Source organism: Eubalaena glacialis, chromosome 1 (genome assembly GCF_028564815.1).
Source record: "Eubalaena glacialis isolate mEubGla1 chromosome 1, mEubGla1.1.hap2.+ XY, whole genome shotgun sequence".
Lineage (NCBI taxonomy): Eukaryota > Metazoa > Chordata > Mammalia > Artiodactyla > Balaenidae > Eubalaena > Eubalaena glacialis.
Window position 1 is genome coordinate 89,747,098 of NC_083716.1, and position 20,963 is coordinate 89,768,060.

Below are 20,963 nucleotides of genomic sequence, written 5' to 3' on the forward strand. Positions count from 1 at the left end.
TTAAAATATACAAAAACAGTCTTCATTCTACCTCTTTTGCTAGATCTAGCACTTTGCAAAGTGAAACATACTGGTGGCTTGTCCCAGGGTCTGAAAGCATCTCCTTCATCCGCAGGAGCGTGAAGCTCCCTCCCTCCCACTGTGTTTCCTCCACGGTGTCCTGCAGTTTCTGCTCCAAACTCTCACTGCATCAAACCCACAGCTCTGTTCTCCTCTGCTGGAAAGCCCTGCTCATTCAGACATTGGCACGTGTCCCGGTAGAGCCATGACCCCATGCACCCTTCCTGGAGACCGATCCAGGAGATTCATCATGTTCCCCAGAGACGGAGGACAGAGCTTCCGTCCGAATCACAGACATGATCCCAAGAGGTGCTCGTGACCCCAAGTCAGACTGGCTGCTGGAAGGATGCCCAGCAAGGCTGCACTGGCTTGGCAGGCAGCGGTCATGTGTCCAGACCTGCAGGACTCTGCACCCTGAGGGAACGGGTCATGTGGATTCTGCTGACTCACTTCTCCCTGTGCCATCTTTCCAGCTTGATTGGCAAAGACTGTCTTTTCTCATCTGTGGGGAATATGTTGAATTGGGGTTTCAAGTCGAGGCACGAAAGCACGGCATTTCAGCCCTAGAGATTATGATGTTTGATCTCCTCATTTAAGGATGACACAGAGCCAGGGTCACAGCTAGTGAGACGCAGAGCCAAGATGAGAACCTAGGTCTTCTGGAATTGCTGAGCACAGGAGATTCTGCTCAACTCCAAGCCGCTGGGAGGGACCTTCCTAGAACCTCAGCTAGTCTGGGGCATGGCAGTGGATTGGGAGGAACGATGCCCAGCCCGCTCACCTGCAGAAACCCGGAGGGGTCGTTCTCCTTGATCACCTCCAGGCAGTACTCCATCAGCCCAGTGGACTGGCGCAGCTTCAGCGTGCAGTGGTTGATCTGGTCCCAAACCATCTGCCACGAGAAGTATCCCTAGTAACCGTCTCATCGAGGAAGAGCAGCCGGTTGCAGCGGCAAGCGGCATTGGTCCCGGCTGCCTTGCACCCTCCCCTGCTGCTGGTCTGTTCCTGAGCTACACGCGCCCTCGTTACGGGGGCGGTAAATGGACCCACTTCCCAACAAGCAGGATCGCCACACCCAACAGGGCAAACTTCCTGAACTCTGGATAGAAAAGCAGAGAACGTGCACCCTCTGAAACCCTCCTAGTGACCGGTCCGTGCCCCAGTCTCACTCGTTGGGTGGAAACTCAAGGGGCTTGGCGTGTAAACCATGGATCATCCCCAACACTCACTCCTTCTTTCCTTGAAAGTAACATTTTCTGATTCAGCTGGGAAATGTCTGTACAATAGATCGAGCCCAGACAATGAGGTGAGTAGTTTCTGTCAAGGCAGGGTGTTTACGGGGCACCTGCCTGGCCCGGGGACCCAGTGCCGAGTGAGGGGAAGCCTCCCCCTCCCGCGGTGGCCACTGGTCGCGGTGTTCCTGCTGACCACTGCGAGCACCAGACATCAGAAAGCCTGAAGAAGGGGGAGAGCCGGAGCCTTGCCACCCGCCGTGGCCACCTCTGCTCTGCAAGATGAGAACAGGCAGTGTCCCTTCGACAGAAAACAGGGGCCGGGAGAAGATGGGAGAGGGTGGCCTTCTGACTGAAAACAGCAGGATTCAGGCATCTCCCTCCAGCTTTGGAGGGGGAGCAGGGGTGCTGATTGCTTCAGGGAAAGTAACACGAGTGTAAGTAGGTCCCGGGCCAACTTGCTCAGCCCTTCTTCTCCCCATTCATTCATTCGTTCGTTCGTTCATTCATTCGTTCGTTCGTTCGTTCATTTTTTCGTTCGTTCATTCATTCGTTCGTTCGTTCATTCGTTCGTTCATTTGTTCGTTCATTCATTCATTTGTTCATTCATTCGTTCGTTCGTTCATTCATTCGTTCATTCGTTCATTCATTTGTTCATTCATTCGTTTGTTCATTCGTTCATTCATTTGTTCGTTCATTCGTTCTCTCATTCATTCATTCGTTCATTCGTTCGTTCGTTCATTCATTTGTTCATTCATTCGTTCGTTCATTTGTTCGTTCGTTCATTCATTCGTTCGTTCATTCGTTCGTTCGTTCATTCATTCATTCGTTCGTTCATTCATTCGTTCGTTCATTCGTTCGTTCGTTCGTTCATTCATTCATTCATTCGTTTGTTCATTCATTCGTTCATTCGTTCGTTCGTTCATTCATTCGTTCATTCATTCGTTCGTTCGTTCATTCGTTCGTTCACTCACTCAACTAACACCGACCCAGGGCCCACGCTGCGTGCTCCCCCAGGCTCGGCTCGGAGGCTGCGATGGGACCGAGGCCGTCGGCCGCCGGGGACGCACCTTCAGCTTGTGTTCCCTCTCTTTGGTAACCTTGGTGAGCAGCTTGGCCTTCTGCCGGGTTAGCGCGTCCACCAGCGCGTCGCACTGGGCCACCAGGCAGGCCTCGTAGTCCAGGCCGTTCTCCTGCGGGACGCAGAGAGCTTTAGCGAGAAGACGCTCGGAAACACGGCCAGCACCAGACACACAGGGGCCCACCAGCAAGCCCCCCCCGGCGTGAGCTGTCCCGTTATTAGACTGGAAACAGTGCACATGTGAGTCTCAGCACATCTATAGGACGGAGTGAATATTCAGAGTCATCCAAACCATGTGGGTTTGTGAGGGTTTTCAATGTCATGGGAAAAGCTCATGAGAGAGACCTGAGAAGAAGAAGAGCAGCTGCAAGTGTGTGCAGCGTAATCGCACACTGTATGTGCATGTGTGTGTAAAGTAGTGGAACAACATGTCAAAGGGGTGAGGGGGTCACCTCAGGGGCTGAGATATTGGTGAACTTTTCTTACTTCTTTCTGTTATTCTTTACTTTTCAAAATTTCTGTAACATACTTTTGCTTTCTCTAATCAGAAAACAGTAAAACAAACAAAACCCACGGTTCTTGCTGTAGGATCTGTCTCTCTCAGTTCTAAAAAAAAAAAATCTTTCAACGTCACTCAGGTCAGCCTGGATTCAGACCTCGTGTCATGGGCCGATGGTGTTCAGCCCTCCCACCCCTGCCCCAAGTTCCTATTTGAAGTCCTACCCCCATGACCTCAGAATGGGACTGTGTTTGGAGACAGGGCCTTGAAAGAAGTCAGTTAAATGAGGTCATCAGGCTGGGCCCTGATCCAGTCTGACTGGTGTCCTTACGAGAGGAGATCAGGACACGGACACACACAGAGGGAGGACGGTGTGAGGACACAGGGAGAAGATGGCCATCTGTAGGCCAAGGAGAGAGACCTCAGGAGAAACCACCTCTGCCAACACCTTGATCTTGGACTTCCAGCCTCCAGAACTATGAGAAAATAAGTTACTGTTGTGGAAGCCACTCAGTCGATGGTACCTTGTTACAGCAGCCCCATCAAACGGATACCTCCGGTGTCCCTGAAAACATCAGAACCAGGACAGGAAATGCCTGGCGGCTGAATTCTGTGCTTTCACTTATTAGGAAGGATGGTTTTTATTGGCTGGTTAAGAATTCAGTGCCCTCAGTCCTCTTTCACATCCAGACACCGGAATGCTCTACGGTTCGTGATCTGTGTGAAAGTTCCTCCACGCGTGCATGTATTTATACGCTCTCTCCCCGACAGACAGAGCTCCTGGGGACAGAGGCTGTGCCTTATTGATCTGCGTCGGGCTTGTATGTGACACAGCATGGGTGCTCAGTAAATACATTTGTTTAGTAAATGATGATTTTATATTTTGATGTGTTGGTACAAAAGCACCGTATACAGATACCGCCTAGGGCTACGTGGCCACGCAGAGTGCTGCATTATTTCCACCCAGCTCTCTTTCTAGGATTCTCTCTGAGTTCATGCAAAATCCCTTTCCTATCAGATGTCACAGGGTTGTCAGTGGATTGAGTGGGTGGTGTCCGCAACACCTGAGGCAGTGCAGTGGGACAATTAGGCCTTCTCATGTTCAGCACTGAAAAGTGCCTGCCACGGGGCCTTTCCTTTCCTCTGCTAAGCTTCGTGTACCTCCCGCAGGGACTCCCCTCCCAGCGGGAGCTATGCTCACCTGGATCTGCTGTAGAATGGTCTTCAGCTGAACTAGAAACTCCTTGGCTTCTTTTGCCTTATCGGAAACTCCATTTAAGGCCTGAGACAGTTGGGCCTAAAAGATATCAAGGTTGAAAAGGAAAATTAGGTGTTAAAGGCACTTGGTCTGCACTTCATCATAAAGGCTTGTGTTTATAAGAGGGTGGAACCCAGGAACCGTCCTCACTTATGAAGGGACCGCTGTTGACTCCCAGACTCTATTGCATGTGCTTATTTTTCCAGCAATGGTTGATAAAGTGTTGGTTGACCAACACTCTTCCGTCTGGACCCCAAAGCTGGGTAGAAGTAAGGAGCATTCAGCTAACTGGTTCAGGCTGACAGGACCCAGGACAAGAAGGCAAGTAGAGCCTTGGCCGGGTCTGGCCCCCTCCCCGCTGTAGCAGTTGTACCCCTCCATCAGTAGGACACTCAGACACTTGTGCGAGGGAATCCCAGGTGCCAGGCCACGCTCTGCCCACCCCACCCCTGCACAGGCGCCTTTTGGCCTGAGCGGGATGGGCGGGAAAGGGACCTGGAAGTGAGCCTGAGCCATATGGACCGGGGGTCCCAAGGCATCATGTGGAAGGAGATGATGGTGGCCTCCTCCTTGGCACTAGGGATTCCTCACCCTGCCCAGTTGCTGGGACCCAAAGGCAGAGCTGCAGGCTGGGATCAAATCTATGGCTTTTAGCCTCAGGCTTCTTTTGAATGAAACACATACACACACCGTCGAATTTGTCTTCAAAATCTTGCTATTGAATAGACTGGTGCCCTTGAGTTTTAACATGACTCTCGTGTTTCAAAGTAAAAAGCTGAGGGCAGAGCAAAAACGGGGCCAGAAAGGCTGGGTCATACCTGCTCTCCACTTTCTTTTTTTTTTTTTTTTAATTGGAGTATAATAGCTTTACAATGTTGTTTCTGCCGTACAATGAAGTGAATCAGCTATATGTGTACATATATCCCCCCGCTCAGGGACCTCCCTCCCTCGCACCCCACATCCCACCCATCTAGGTCATCACAGAGCACCTATCTGAGCTTCCCGTGCTATACAGCAGCTTCCCACTAGCTAGCTATTTTACACATGGTAGTGTATTTATGTCAAACCTAATCTCCCAATTCGTCCCACCCTCCCCTTCCCCTGCTGTGTCCACACATCTGTTCGCTACGTCTGCATCTCTATTCCTGCCCTGCAAATAGGTTCATCTGTACCGTTTTTTCTAGATTCCACATATATGCGTTAATTTACAATATTTGTTTTTCTCTTTCTGACTTACCTCACTCTATGACAGACTCTAGGTCCATCGACATCTCTACAAATGACCCCATTTCATTCCTTTTTATGGCTGAGTAATATTCCATTAGGTCTCTGCTCAGATATGATCTGTCAGTGAGGCATCTTCCTTTGCCCTGCTTTATTCTTCTTCATAACGTTCACCACCACCCAACACAGGTTTGTTTCCTGTCTATCTCTCCTCCCGAAAATGCAGGCTCCCCAGAACAGGGACCTTGCCTGGTTGCTCACATGCAGAAAGGGCACCATGCCCATGGCAGCATGAAAGAAATATTTGTTGAATGAATGCATCAATGAATGTGATTCTTTGGACCATATCCATGGTTTTCAAAGTGTGGTTCTTAGACTGACAGCATCAGCATCGTCCAGGAATTTGTTAGAAACACAAATTCTCTGGCCTCACCCCAGTCTTACTGATCAGAAACTGGGGGTGAAGCCCAGGAATCTGTCTTTTAACAAGCTCTCCAGGGGGTTCCGATGCAGTTTGCAATCCACTGGATGGTACAAACATAGCCACGGAGTGGAGGAGGAGACACAGGGAGAAGGGAGGGGCCTCAGACCAGGGTCACCAATGTTCAAGGTGAGGTCAAGGTGAGGTCTGGGCTCTGTCCTGCTGGGAGACGGCTGGGAGCCTCAGGTGTGGCTCAGCAGAGAGGTGGCTTCCGGAGAAGCTCTTCCTTCTTCCACTGGCTTCCCCATGCCCCCCAGCTCAGCTGGTATAGGCCCCTCCCTCCACAGGCACCCGGCGTGGACCACTTTCTGTTGCAATTATCCACGCAGGAAGAATATCCAGTAGACCTTACAGGAACAGCAGAGTATTCTGTGTCTGCTCTAATACAGCTGCCACCAGCATGGGTGGCTCTGAGCACTTGAAAGGTGGCTAATGTAACTGAGGGACTGGATTTAAATTTTATTTAAAATTTTCAGCCACCACGTTTGGCCAGCGGCTGCTGTTCTGGGCAGCACAGATCTTTTTTTAATTTTAATTTTTAATATTTATTTATTTATTTGGCCGCGTTGGGTCTTAGTTGCGGTGCGTGGGCTCAGTTGCCCCGCGGCACGTGGGATCTTAGTTCCCCGACCAGGGATCGAACCCCCGTCCCCTGCACCGGGAGGCAGATTCTTAACCACTGGACCACCAGGGAAGTCCCTGGGTAGCACAGATCTTTGCACCCATCCTTAGAGGGGTCCAGGTCCTTGGGAAGCTCAGCCTGTCCCTGATAACCATGCTCAGGAGGAGCCGGAGAGGTCAGCATCACTCGGGCCCGTCATCAGCGCCCAGAAAAGAGTGGCACCTCCCTCCCCACGACAGTCACCCAGAGCAGAGGGCCCACTGAGGCTGCACCCCTTCCCTCCCCAACGAGGGACCGATTCCCAGGAACCTATACAATCCTTCATGGCGGGGACTTTGTTTTTTTGTCTTTGCCTTTCTAGCCAGGCACTGGCACAAAGCAGGGGCTCAAAAACTGCTCACTGGCTGAATATAAAGCAAAGCAATTGCTCCACTAGAAGCGGATGCTAAGCTAAGACGGGTCCCTGTAGATCCATCACCACGGCGACCACCTTTTCTGGCAAGAGGCTGCATTAGTGAGAGTCCCCTTCCCTCCACCCGGGGAACTGGAGCCAGCGGGGCTCTGTCCCCGCCAGCCCCGGCCTCCCCGCGGCCCGTCCCACCCCAGGGCCTGTGGACCTGCTTCCTGCTTGGCAAGTAGACCCAGGACCTTGGCAAGGAGCCCAGAACACAGTGATCTTTGAAGGCCTCCAGGGACCTTAGGCAAACGCCCAGCTGAAAGGGGAATGATCTCACAGCTCAGTAGACACGGCTCCGGGCCCACCAGACTTGCCCTTGATCTTGCCCTCTGCTTTCTCTTGACGCCGTCCGGCCCCGACCCAGCAGGGTGCTCGCCTGCACAAAGACCTGTGCCCGGTCTGCTGGTCGCCGGGAAGAGCCCGGACACCCATGTGAGGTCCGGTCGCCGTCGAGGGATGTCCCGACAAGCACACACTTGAACCTTTCTTGACCCCAGTTCCTTCCTGTGTGATGTGGCCACGAGACACCTCTCCTTGCCCAGGTGACAGCACTGTGGAAACTGGACCTGGTTATTCTAGTGGCAAAGGAGTCAGGGTTTGAGCGGCGAAGGTGGAAACCATTTCTCAAGGGACAAGTGGTTCACTTATTGGCAACGTGTTATGGGTTCACAGCATATTGTATTTGGCTTCAGTTTTTTGAAATATGCTCTTTTCCACAGGGACTACCTAGGGGCCAGCAGGGGACACTGAAAATTGTGTCTTTCTGGTCTGAGAGAAGAGCCTGCCATCTGAGAAATGAGAATGGATTGTTCTGTCTCTGTGGATGTTGGTTATACTATCCTCTTGGAAAGAAAGGAAATATCCAGACAGAAGATAAATTTTTTTAAATGATTGAATGGATTTTAACTTGAATCAAACATTGTATTTTATGCCTTTTTATTCCTCTAAGGTTAGAACTACATTGCTGCAGAGTCTCTAAGTTTAGACAGACAGCTTAAAAATGTATTTCCAAGTGGGCCAAACCACCTGCTTCCTGGCCTAGCATCACATCTTTGCCTGCATCCCAAAAGAGCAGCTTCTAGGTACATGGGGTAGCTTTCTGCCTTTTCCCTCCCATTCTGGATGGTGTTATAGGGCCTCATACTGCATTAAGCAAGAGAGCTCTGGGCCGGTACAGTCAAATCTTGGCCCTGTCATTCATTAGCTGTGCATCTTGGGAAGATTCTTCATCTCTTTGTTCTATAGGGTCCTCCCCTGTAAGGTGGGAATAACAACCCCTACCTCATACGAGTTCTTACTATTATGCTTAGAAATATAGCCCAAGCTTTCCCGAAATCCTCTTAATTGTTCAGTCTGGGTCTATCATATATGGGTTGTTACGGACTGAATGTGTCCTCCCAAAATCCGTATGTTGAAGCCTTAACCTGCAGTATGATGGTATTAGGAGATGGGACCTTTGGGAGGCAATTAGGTCACGTAGGTGGAGCCCCCATGATGGGATCAGTGCCCTTAAAGAAAAGACATGGGAGAGCTCTTTCCCTCTCTCCTCCCACTGCACTGAGGAAAGGCCCCATGAGGACACAGTGAGAAGGTGGCTGTCCGCAAGGCCCGAAGAGAGCCTCACCAGGAACTAAGTTGGCCGGCAGCTGGATCTGGGATGTCCAGCTTTCAGAACTGTGAGAAATAAATCTCTGTTGTTTTATGGGATTTGCTTATAGCAGCCCAAACAGACTAAGACATGAATTATCTAAATTACCCAACTAGGAACTTTCAGAGATAATTCTCATGTTTGCCACAGACTCTGTGGAGAAGCCCCTAAGTTGTCTCCTTTTATTTATCTTTAAAAATTAATTAATTAATTAATTTGTGGCTGCGTTGGGTCTTCGTTGCTGTGTGCAGGCTTTCTCTAGTTGCGGCAAGCGGGGGCTACTCTTCGTTTTGGTGAGTGGACTCTTCACTGCGGTGGCTTCTCTTGTTGTGGAGCACGGGCTCTAGGCATGTGGGCTTCAGTAGTTGTGTCACGTGGGCTCAGTAGTTGTGGCTCGTGGGCTCTAGAGCGCAGGCTCAGTAGTTGTGGCGCACAGGCTTAGTTGCTCCGCGGCATGTGGGATCTTCCCGGACCAGGGCTCGAACCCGTGTCCCCTGCGTTGGCAGGCAGATTCTTAACCACTGCGCCACCAGGGAAGTCCCAAGTTGCCTCCTTTTAAACTTGGTCTTTGTTCTCTGACATCAGGATTACCCAGTAGAAGTGCAGAAGTTAGGCACCAAGGATCTAGACATGGCTGCCAAATGCCACCTCCTCTTGATGCTTTGCTCGCCTCCCCAAATGGAACGTGCCCTTGGCACTCCTTCCAGGGTGTGTCTCACTCTCCTTGAGACGGGCAGCCCAGGGGAAATGCGTCCGCTCCCCTGTCCTGTCGGTCGCCCTGCAAGCCTGTCCTGTGCACTTCCGTGCAGGCAGCACGGGCCTCACACCTAGAATGTGCTCCGCAGAGATCCAGTCAGTGGATGGATTCTGTTCTAGATTTTGTCTGACTAGCTGCCCCGAGCTAGTCATGTCTCAATCCTCTTACACGCTGGGCTTAATTAAAACGGCCATGTGGCCACTCTGGACCCGCCATTTCTAGGGCATGAAGCCCCATCTGGTCCTGGGCACTGGCAGTCCAACCCTACCCTGCGGATCAAAACTCTTTTCACGACTTCTGGGTATTAACTGTTTCTAGTTAACCGCTGGCACGGATCCTGCCCCGGTTTAGTCCTACTCGACAGAACCTCCGACGCCCTCCCTCCCCCTGCCTCTGCTGGAAGACCAGAGGGTTCCTCCACCTAGGCCTGCTTCCCCTTTCCTGATCCACTTGCCAACGGCTGCAAAAGCCCCGCTGAAGCGCTGGAAAAGCCCTTCGCCAAGAGGCTAGCCACCAAGATACATATGACTGCCCTGGTGGTCAGCCTAAAGTGAGGTTCAGCGACACGGCAGGGGGCCTTGGGTGCCCTTACTACGGAAGCAGATGCAGTGACAAAGCTGGAGACTGCATGAGAGAGTACTATCCCACCCACAGGGACCACACCTGGGGACAGGAGAAGGTGGGTGAGACGGGCACATGGAGGGGGTGAGGGGAGGACCCATACAGGGTGCATGAGACCCCAGCCCTACAGGATCCCCCTTCCCAGTCTGCCCCCATCCAAGGGTCCAGGTTGTAAAGGATGTGTCACACAGGGTGTGAAGCACTGATGCTAGGGCTCCAGCGGAGCAGGGTGGGCCTCGGGTAGAAGTCTACCTAGAGAGCGATCAGATGAGTATTTGCTGGGTGGCAGGCCCCTTCCATGGTAGACTGTGGGTCCCAGGCTGAGGGCCCCCCAGAAGCAGAAAGGGTTTCTGGCAGGAGAACGAGGATCCAGGGGTGATGCAAGCAGCCTCTCTCTTCAGTGGCTGTGACCCGGATTTGGGGGGAGTGCCCTGAGGCAAAACAGCTCCTGTCCCACTGGCCCCCTGTGTCTCTGGCCACTGAGCCAGTAAGGAGAGGTGGGGTTTGAATGGGGGTCTCCAGATGCTAAGGCAGTGCTCTGTTCTGTGCACTGAAGCCACCTCCAACCCCCAGAACCTCCATATGGAGGCCGCTACCATGACTGCCAGCACTGAGACGTGTTGTCTATGAAGACTCCACGGCCCCTGAGACTCCCCCCACGGGACTGATACTCCGAGAGGGGCTACCTTCCCTTGACTCCCCACACTCATTCAGCCCTCCGCATTGCGGGTTCTCATGGTATATTAGCTTCTTGTTGCTGCTATCAAGAATTACCATAAACTTAGTGGCCTAAAGCAACACTGGTTTATTCTTTTATAGTCCTGGAGGCCAGAAATCCAAAGTGAGTCTTACAGGCCAAAATCAAGCTGTCAGCAGGCCTGCTTCCTTCTGGAGGCTCTAAAGAGGGACCCCTTTTCTTTAAAAAAAACATGCCCTTGGCTTTATTTATTTATTTATTTTAAAAATATTTATTTATTTTGGCTCCACTTGGTCTTAGTTGCGGCACGTGGGATCTTTGTTGCCGCAGGTGGGCTTCCCAGTTGTGGCTTGCATGCGGGATCCTAGTTCCCCGACCAGGGATTGAACCCAGGCCCCCTGCATTGGAAGTGTGGAGTCTTACACACAGGACCACCAGGGAAGCCCCGAGAGACCCCTTTTCTTGTCTTTTCCATCTTCTAGAGGTTACCTACATCCCTTGGCTCGTGGCCCCTTCCTTGCATCACTCAGCCTCTCACTTCTGTCCTCGTATCTCCTACGACTATGGCCTTCCTGCCTCCCTCGCACAAGGGCCCTTGTGATGCCCTTAAACCAGCTGAGCAATTAAGGATAAGCTCCTCACCTCAAGATCCTTAATATAATCACACCTGCAAAGTCCATTTTGCCACGTAAGGTGACATGGTCACAAATTCTGGAGGTTGGGACATGCACATCCTTGGGAGCCTTTATTCAGCCTGCCATACCTGGCAACTGAATTGATCTTTTCTTGTCTCATTTCACAGGTGACGGATGAACTGTTCAATGTCTGCTACTTCAGAGGCCTGTGCGCTGGATGAAGTCGTATTGGGCGTACGCAGTGCCGTGTTCCCAGCTCGGGCCAGGTGCCAGGCACACGGTAGGGACCAGAAACCATGCCCCATTGAAGGTCTGTCTCCACCTGCATCCTCAACTCCTTACTGAGGATGTGGGACAGGTGTCAGGATAGGACCCACCCATAGAACTAACACCTACCCCACAAAGACCCTCCCCTAAGGCCAAAACAGGGTGCTTCTTGTGCCACAGGGTAAAACGCAGGCTGCCTGGACCCGGCTGCAACCTGGCATGGTGGCCTCCCCTCTCTTGCCCTGGTACAGCTCTCTGACGCTGATGACCCCGGTCAATAGCTACGGTGATGATGGCAGATGGCATTCACTAAATGCTGACACTAAACTACGTGTCTAATTTTGTTGGTTTCTCACAACCTGTCAGGGGGGTGCTAGCATTTTCGTCATTTTACAGAAGAGGGCACCGAGGCTCAAGGTCACACAGCTAGAAGCTGGTGGATGGAGCCAAGGCTCCGACCAAGGTTTCTCTGAACCCAAAGCCATTGCTCCTAGCACTGGGCTGCCTTTCAGATACTCAACCAAGACAGAGGAAGGAGAAACCCTGATTTCCAGCCAAACCCTCCGTAGGCGGGCTGATGGGGAGGGACAGCCCGTCCTCTCCTGGCGGCATCTTTACTGTCCCTCACATTCTTCCCATTCAGGTGGGGCTGCCTGTCTGTCGAGTGACTTTCTCCATCTCCCCTCCATTAAAGTTTCAAATGTGCAGCTGCCTAGGGAACCAGAGCAACTTCTGAAGTGTCAAAGCAAGGCCCTGTTCAGCCTGGGTGAGGTGGTGGTACCGCAGTGAGGGGTAGCCTCCCGCCCCTGCCCGCAAAGAGGAGGTGCCGTCAGCACTCCCACTGCAGCCCTGCGCGGAGGCAGCCAGCTGGGGCAGGCAGGACCCAGAGGGCGAGTCCTGATGCAGTCGAGGGGTGGGAGGGGTTTATGTGAACAGTCACAGGACACAGAGCTCAAAAAGACGTTTCTCTTTGTGAGTCTGACGCCAGTTTCAACGTGTGGGTTCTTTTCCCCCGCACTAGGCAATTCTCCAGGGCCAGCTGGCTGTCCTACAATTCAACTCAGTTCGGACACTTTCTACCTGGAAAGAGCGTCAGATCCCGCAGGTTAAGGGCTCAGCCCACAGGTCTGTCTCCCCTTCAGCCAATCGCAACTCCAGGTTGTCACCTGTGCTTCTTGCCGAGTGCCCAGAGGTAGGATGTTCCCACACCTCCTCCTTGGGTTTGATGACTTTGCCAGAACTCAGAAACACTTTACTTACTAGATCACCAGTTTATTATAAAAGGATGTAACTAGGAGCAACCAGGTGGGGGAGATGCAGGGGGCAAGGTCTGGGGAAGGGCACAGAGCTTCCCTGCCCTCTCCCCACACCTCCGCGTGTTCCCAGCCCGGAGCCTCTCAGGACCCCATCCTCTCGGGGCTTTATGGAGGCTTCGTTCCATAGGCATGATTGATTAAGTCGTTGGTCATCAGTGATTGATTGAGCTGCCAGCCCGTCTCTCCTCCCCAGAGGTTGGGAGGAGGGGTGAGTGGGGGACTGAAAGCTCCAGCCCCCTACTCACACGGCCGTTCCCCTGGCAACGAGTCCATCCTTAGGTTACCTGAGGCTTTCCAACAATCACCTCATTATAAAAGATATTTTATCCCTCTCATCACTTAGGAAATTCCTAGAGGTTTAGGAGCTCTGTGCCAGGAACCGAGATGAAGACCAAATATATATTTTATTATAAATCACAGTATGACACTATTACACTGGGAGGCTGTGTAATGCAAGAATGGAGAGGTCGGGGGAACATGTAAGCAGCTACACTCTGGGGGAGAATAAAAGGAGGGTTTGCTTTTATCTGCAGAGGGTACGCCCAGCGATTCACTCTGCTGTCCCTAAAGCTAGGTTCCCTGTCCCTCAGCCTAACTGCCTTCCCAGGGCTCCAGGGGGAGCAATTAGGAGCCTCTGTGCATCAGCCTGCCAGGAGAGCTAGCCGCCCTGCTCCCGCGCTTCTGGGGCACACGGTGAAGGACAGCCGAATTTTCACCGAGTGTCTGGCACACTCACTCAGCACAGAGGAGGAGGCTGTGAAATGGGGCCACGGGGCATTTCCTCTCCCCTTTTCCTCCTCCACTCACTAATAGGTGTTGGTTTTTTAAATTCGTGGCTGATGATAATCCCGAAAATGTCCTAATCCTTTGACAGAACAGCAGGAATAAAAGAGTGATGTGGAGAACTCGTTTAAGAAAATCAAAAGTCAGGGGCTCCTGGATAAGCAGAGAAACTACCTTTGAAGAACCCTCCTGAGAGGCCTGAGCACTGCGACCACTCACTTTCCACCCAAGCAGGCGGCCACCGCGCCCTCCCATGATCAGTCCCCCTCCCCACTGGGGAAGTCTGAATCGATGGAGGCAGATATTCTCCCTGCATCTTCTCAAATGCTCCCTCCTGCCAAGGGGTCCCAAGGACCCAGCCCCTGGGACACCAACAGCTAACACAGTGGTGACCTCCTGGCCTTGTCACTTGCCCGGGGAGCTTCTGAGCTTTCCTCTCTTAGGTTTATCTTCTGTTTAAGACTCATATGCCCGTTAAGATGAGCAGCCCAACTGGCCTTGCTGATTCCGCAGATGTGGACGTCATGGGCGTGTGTAGGTACAGGCCTCTGGCAGGAGGAGAGAAGCAAAGCGGCCAGAGCGCTACCTCTCCATCATCCAGCCCTTCCCAACTCAAGGCTGCACCCTGGGCAGCCTCAAGGGGACGTGTCATGGGTTGAATTATGGCCGCCTCAAAAGACGTGTCAGAGTCCCAACTCTTAGGACCTCAGAATGTGACCTTATTTGGAGACAGTGTCTTTACAGAGGTATGCAAGTTAAAATTTGGTCATTAGGGTGGGTCCTAATCCAATGTGGCTGGTGTGCTTATAAAAAGGGGATATGTGGACACAGAGACAGATGTACACAGAGGGAAAACGCCACGTGGAGATTGGAGTTATGCTACCACAAACCAAGGAACTGCCAGAGGCTGGGAGAGAGGCCTGGAATAGATCCTTCCCTAGAGACTTCAGGGCCCTGTGACACCTTGATCTCAGACTTGGCCTCCAGAACTGTCCCTCGTAAAACGGTGTAGTATTTGCATGTAACCCACACACATCCTTTCACATACTTTAAATCATCTCTAGATTACTTAAAATACCTAATACCATGTAAATGCTATGAAAAGAGTTGCCAACATGTGGCTAATTCAAATTTTGCTTTTTGGAACTTTCTGGAATTTTTTTCCTCACTAATTTTGATCCACAGTTGGTTGAATCCTCGGATACAGCGGGGCAACTGTGCCTTGATACACTCATATCACACACTAATACAAAAAGGTTTAAAGTGGGAGGTTCCCAGCTGTCCTGCTTAAATCATAAACCAGGATAGACCCTGATCTGTTCTGTCCTGCCTGGAAATGCACTCCTCCTTCAGTAAGAAATTCTGTCTTTGCTGGAATCTCTCTCCTCCTGGCCCTTGGGGCTCAAGGTCTCCTCTCCTGTGGCTCTTGCTAAACAAGGTGGGAACCCTTCAGCCTGGCCGTCAAGACCTTCACCCAGTCACTGGGTGATTCGTCAACAGACACCTGTTGGCCACCTACAGCTGAGGAGGCCCAGTGGTGTGCCGGGGGGGTCAGCACCTCCGCCCTCCCTGGGGCTTTTGAACCCAGACCCCGCCTTCTGGCAGATCCGCTCCCCTCGCTTCCTCCCCTGCATTGTGAGCCTTGTCCCAGCCATCACTTGCCCTCACAATGCCCACCTGGAGCCCTGGATCAGCCTGCCCAAGGCCAGGTGCACGTCTCCTCTTCCGTGAAGTCTTCCTGGACTCCATGGGACTGTGGGATCCTCCTCTCCTCTGCTCCCCCTTGGCCTCTTGCTTACCCCCAATTTTAGTCCTTGTCACCGTCTGTCTGGTATCTAGTTACTTGTCCACTGGCCCTCACTGGAGCGAGGCTCCTCCAGTGACACGTGAATTCATCTGTGTGCCCAGCGCGGGGCCTGCACACAACAGGCGCTCGCTGGCTCGCTCGCGTGGCTTGTGAATTGACTGAGTTTAGTGCCGTGTGCTCTGGGGCAGCAGAGAAGCAGCGGTGAGTCTTGGCTCCCTCGGGCGGGGTCCCGGGGTGCAGCTGGAGGCGTCTAGCTTGACTTCTGGGGGCTCCGACGCCTGGCGCCTGTGGCGACCCCGCCTCACCGCCTGGCCCGTCCGGCCCATCCTGCTGGGCCCGGGGCCTCTTCCCGGGGCTTCTCCCTGGGGGCCCCGCCCTGGTGGGATCTCCTGAGCACCACTCCTTCCCCACTTCACTTGAGTAAAAATAGAGCTGGATACCCTCTGACTTTCCTCCCTCGGTCCCTCCAAAGTGGTGGGTGGGATGCAGGGTGGTCCAGGGATGCAGGGTAGTCCAGGGGATGAAGGTTTGAGATCACAGAGTTGTGAATCCTGACAATGGGGGAAGAGGGCCAGGAGTGGATGAGGTGCGACTACACGGTGGCTGGTTTGACATCCCCCGTTCCCACCCCCGAGCCAGCCACTCAGGCTTTGGCGGACGGGAGGCGGTGACGGGGGCAAAGCTCCCCAGAAGCTCAGTTCAGCCTCGCACTAAGCAGGCCGGAGAGTGGACTAAGCTCCTGGACCTGCTAGCCACGTGCCTGGAAGCCTTGCCGTGTGCGGACTGGATTGTAGAGTCAAGGGCTGAACTCAAACCCTGATTCTATGTGACCAAGTTTCTTTGTGAGCCTTTGTGTCCTCGCTGTGAAATGGGGGCAGTGCTATGCACCCCAAGGGCTATTGCAAGGTTTAAGAGAGAGCCTGCGTGGAGAGCCCTGGGTTCAGGAGCTGGCACTCTAGTGACGGGGGTTCTGAGCATAATGAGATCCCAGAGGGGGCTTCTCCAGACCATCGCAGCCACCGCTGCTTCCCTGCTGTTGGCCATCCATTAACTTTCCTAATGGTACTTTTGTTTGGCTTTGAGAAATTGCCTCTTTCCCTCTAGGTACCATCTGGTAGGACTGGGGTCATGGCCCCAATACCACTGTCGTCACCCAACAAGGGGCAGGCACATGCCCTGCTCTAGCTGGGAGTATGCCAGCTCCTTGGAACTCAAAACTGAGAAAGGGGCAAAGAAACGCAGAAATACAGGCATTTGTTCTATAGGTCCCTGACCAGACTCCTGGGAGTAGACCATTCTTGTAGCTCCTGCTTCTTAGGGCTCGAGAAAGCCTTTGGAACCAGAATGCCAGGTTTGGATCCCGACTCACATCCTCTGTGTCCTTGGGTGAATTGTTTAATCTCTTCCTGCAGGAGGTACCTTGTGGTGTTATCGTGGGATTAAGTGAGTTGCTACATGTGAGGTGCTAAGAACAGAGGCTAGCAAACATGCAGGGCTGTATGTGATCCCTGGTGTAATTTTGAACATGGCTCTCAAAGCTCCCTCGTATTCTGTAAATGCTTAGAAACAAGCATTTTATTTTTCCAGTAAATTTTCTTCAATTCAAGTGAACCAGAGTTGGTTTCTTTTGCTCTAACTGGCTAGGAGGCTAAGCAAACACAAAGATATCTATGCTGTAATTAGTGATTCATGCTGCAGCTGCATAAGCTCAGTCCCTCTGGAGACGGTTGATGGCAAGAGGCCTCTCCTCCTCCCTGGCCACAGCTCAGCTTCAGACTCCGATTCCCCAAAATGCTGACAACTTAGGAGTTCTCGGTGAGCTCCTGCCCCAGGTGTGCAGGGGGAACAGTTCAGCTTGTCAACAAGGACCTTTAAGCTGCCAGTATTGATCTTTCAGAGCCACCAACCAAACTTCCTTGGTTAGGACTTAACGCTGAGGTCAAAAATGAGGCAGGCATGAGGGGAACTGGCTACATCACTGCATGTACCCGTGGGCACACGGTTGCATCCCATTCTGATAAGAGGGTCAGTTAGTGCCAAATGACCCTCAAGAGGGACTTCCCTGGTGGCACAATGGTTAAGAATCTGCCTACCAATGCAGGGGACACGGGTTCGAGCCCTGGTCTGGGAAGACCCCACATACCGCGGAGCAACTAAGCCCTTGTGCCACAACTACTGAGCCTGCGCTCCTAGAGCCCGTCAACGAGAAGCCCGCGCGCAGCAATGAAGACCTAACGCAGCCAAAAATAAATAAATAAATAAATAAATAAATAAATAAATAAATAAATAAATTTACAAATGACCCTCAAGAGCTCACATGTGCGGGAACCAGACCCAGAATAATTGGAAATTCCATGTCCCCCCCCAGGGCGTGGGCTTGTCAGTTCCTGTTGGAATGAACAGGCAAGGGCAGCAGCCTGTACCACCTTCAAGACACAAGCCACCTCAGCACGACCTGCCAGGCAGCTCCATCCCGCGACACCCTTGCATCTCTGTTCACCTGCCTGATGTGGTCTCCCCCTTGCTTTGCCAGCACCCACAAGTCATCATTCGAAACTCAGCTCAGACATCCCTCCCTCATGCTGCTTCCCCTCCCTGCCACCCCCTCAAGGCTGGTGGAGATGCTCCTTTTCTGGGTCCCCGTGCCACCCCACACCTCATTATAGCGTACTGTCATCATGCATTTACCCTTTCTTCTGCTCAGTTGTGTGGTCTTACAGGATGGGTACCCTGGTCTGCTTCATCTCTGTATGAGCTATCGGTGTATAGTCAATAAGTATTTGCTGAACAGATGCATTAATTAGTTATTTTTTTATTGGACAATATGGCGGAGAAGTTTATAAAATGAACCAAGGAACAGAAGCAAGGACCAGAGTTCCATTTCTGCTTTGCATCTGACATGCAATGTAACGTTAGACTGGTCATGGAATTTCACTTCTTACACTTTGGGGGTAACTTACTATCAAAAAGGATTATATAGCCCTCATTTGTCACTAACCACGTAGAGATATTAGGAGGAAAACAAGCTTGCGAGGTACACTACGTGTCTCACACTGTCACTTTCAAACTTGCTCAGGAAGTGGTAGATTTATGTTTCTCTCAAAAGAGAACACATGGATTTTAAGCAAAATGAAACTATCCAGAAAAAGGTTCAGAGTAAAGACAAGAAGTTCAGAGAAGACCCAAGTAATCAAAAAGGCATCCTTTAGTCACCTCCAGACAGCATGCCCGATTCCAGGAGCTGTATGTGTGACAGGGAACGCCTGTCTCTCTATGGTTGAGGGATCATGGAAAAAGCCCAAATTAAAAAAAAAAAAAATCAGGTATGAAAGAAATCTAGGTATGGATCTAGTAGAGAACACTGCTAAATTTAAAAAAGTGTTTCAGGACTTCCCTGGTGGCGCAGTGGTTAAGAATCGCCTGCCAATGCAGGGGACACGGGTTCGATCCCTGGTCTGGGAAGATCCCACATGCCGCAGAGAAACCAAGCCAGTGAGCCACAACTACTGAGCCCACATGCTGCAACTACTGAAGCCCGTGTGCTTATGGTGAGGGCTAGTCCTCCTCTGTCTGTCAGGCACGGCTGCTCCAGGAGCCTTCTGAGACATTCCTCCCAAAAGTCTGCTCCATGGACCAAAAGACCCAGAGACCTTCAGCATCCTCTAAAGGAACTTGGTGTCCTTCCCAACCAGTATTCTTTGGCTCCACAACACAGCCCACAAGCACCGCACCCCATGCCCGTCCCCTACCCAGTCCCCAGGAAGACACTCCTCTCCCTGCCTCCAGATGGGCTACTTCCTTCAGCTCACAGCCCTGGCCTCCATCTTCTATCAGGGCTGGGACAATCTGCCTTAATCTCCAGGAAGAGGCCAAAAATGCAAAAGCTATTGATTTGGTTCCTGGAAGTTGTATAAAGCAAGGCCAGCAGTGTTGGTCTGGTTGTAAAAAGAGAAGACACACTGGTCTTTTATTTCTTATAAATCGCTGTTCTCTAGGTGTTGCTTTCTCCTGGATATTTACAAGGAGAAGGCTGCTCCATGGGACCCACAGCTCCCTCTGCTTGTCTCTGTCTGCAGAAATCTCCCTATGTTGGCATCCCCAGAAGCCTTTGCAGCCTCCTCTCCTTCTCTCGTGGCTCCGCAACAAGAGAAGCCACCACAATGAGAAGCCCATGCACCACAACAAAGAGTAGCCCCCTCTTGCTGCAACTAGCAAAAGCCCGCGTGCAGCAACGAAGACCTAAAGCAGCCAAAGATAAATAAATTAAAAAAAAAAACAACTGTTTCCTCATTCTTCTGCAACCAAAGGAAAAGATAGAAATATTTTGACCAATAACCAGGGCATGGCTCAGGCAAGAGACACAAGACAGTGAAATGGAAAGAGTGTGGTTGTATTAGACAGCCTCAGCTTGGTAAGCTGCAGTAACAAACATCCCCCACCAACTCAGAAGCTTCCAACAACAAAGGTTTACTTCTTGCTCACACTGGATGCCCATTGCAGGTCACATGCCCTCTTTGTTTCAGGATCCAAGCTAAAGGAGCATATCCCATATTTGAGACATCCTAGCCTCATAGCAGAGGAAAAGGAGCTATGGCAGAAACACACCTTGGCTGTTAAAGCTTCTCCTGGGAGGTAGCACACATCACTTCCTCTATCATTCATTTGCCTGAGCAAGTTACACAGCCCAGCCTTATATCAATGGAGAAAGAAGTACAGCTCTCCCACAAGGAGAGCAGAAAATATTTTGAACAAATAATTAAATCTAGCAAAACGGTCTCTGGAGTCAGGCACACTTTGGCTTTCCTTTACTAGCCATGTGCTCTTGGGCGAGTTCTTACTCTCTTATTAGAATCTACATGCTGGGGATTATACTACCTACTTAGTTGTGACAATTCAAATCAAATAACACATTAAAACATGTGACTTTTTTCTTCCTTCCCCTGGGTCACCCAACCCCTCCTTCTACCATTGCCTTCTCTCTCCATCCTGCTGCTGACGCCAGTGCGATAGGTTTGGCAGGAGAGTGTTTGCGAGAGGGGCAGGAGAGGAACATGGCACCCGGGGAGACATGGAGCAGTTGAGAATTGCTTCTTATTTATTTATTTATTTATTTGGCTGTGCTGGGTCTTTAGTTGCAGCACTTGGGATCTTCAGTTGCGGCATGTGAACTCTTAGTTGCGACTTGCAAACTCTTAGTTGCAGCATGTGGGATCTAGTTCCCTGACCAGGGATCGAACCCAGGCCCCTGCATTGGGAGCGTGGAGTCCTAGCCACTGGACCACCAGGGAAGTCCCAAGAATTGCTTCTTAAAGACAAGACCCTGGCTTCATATTTCAGGGAGAGGTAAGAAATAAATCCCTAAAATGTTTTAATATTTGTATAGGACTTTATCCTAAAGGGAATAATAGGATAAGCATCCAAAGATGTATGTACAAGAGCGGTCATCGCATTATTAAAGATAGTAAAAATTTGTATATGATCTTAAATGTTCAGGAATAATGATTAAATCAGTGATGCT

General features: G+C 51.4%; 1 protein-coding gene across 3 annotated transcripts in view; it reads right to left on the reverse strand.

The window, feature by feature from the left end:
- The window catches only part of TRIM67 (tripartite motif containing 67), a 48,045-nt gene that overhangs the window by 10,405 nt on the left and 16,677 nt on the right, over nt 1-20,963 (reverse strand). For all 3 annotated transcript variants that reach the window (XM_061198729.1, XM_061198722.1, XM_061198713.1), the window contains 3 exons: nt 4,074-4,169; nt 2,363-2,485; nt 842-952 (listed from right to left, as the gene is read on the reverse strand). In XM_061198729.1, coding sequence (XP_061054712.1) covers nt 842-952; nt 2,363-2,485; nt 4,074-4,169 — 330 coding nt within the window. The remainder of the gene's footprint in view (nt 1-841; nt 953-2,362; nt 2,486-4,073; nt 4,170-20,963) is intronic.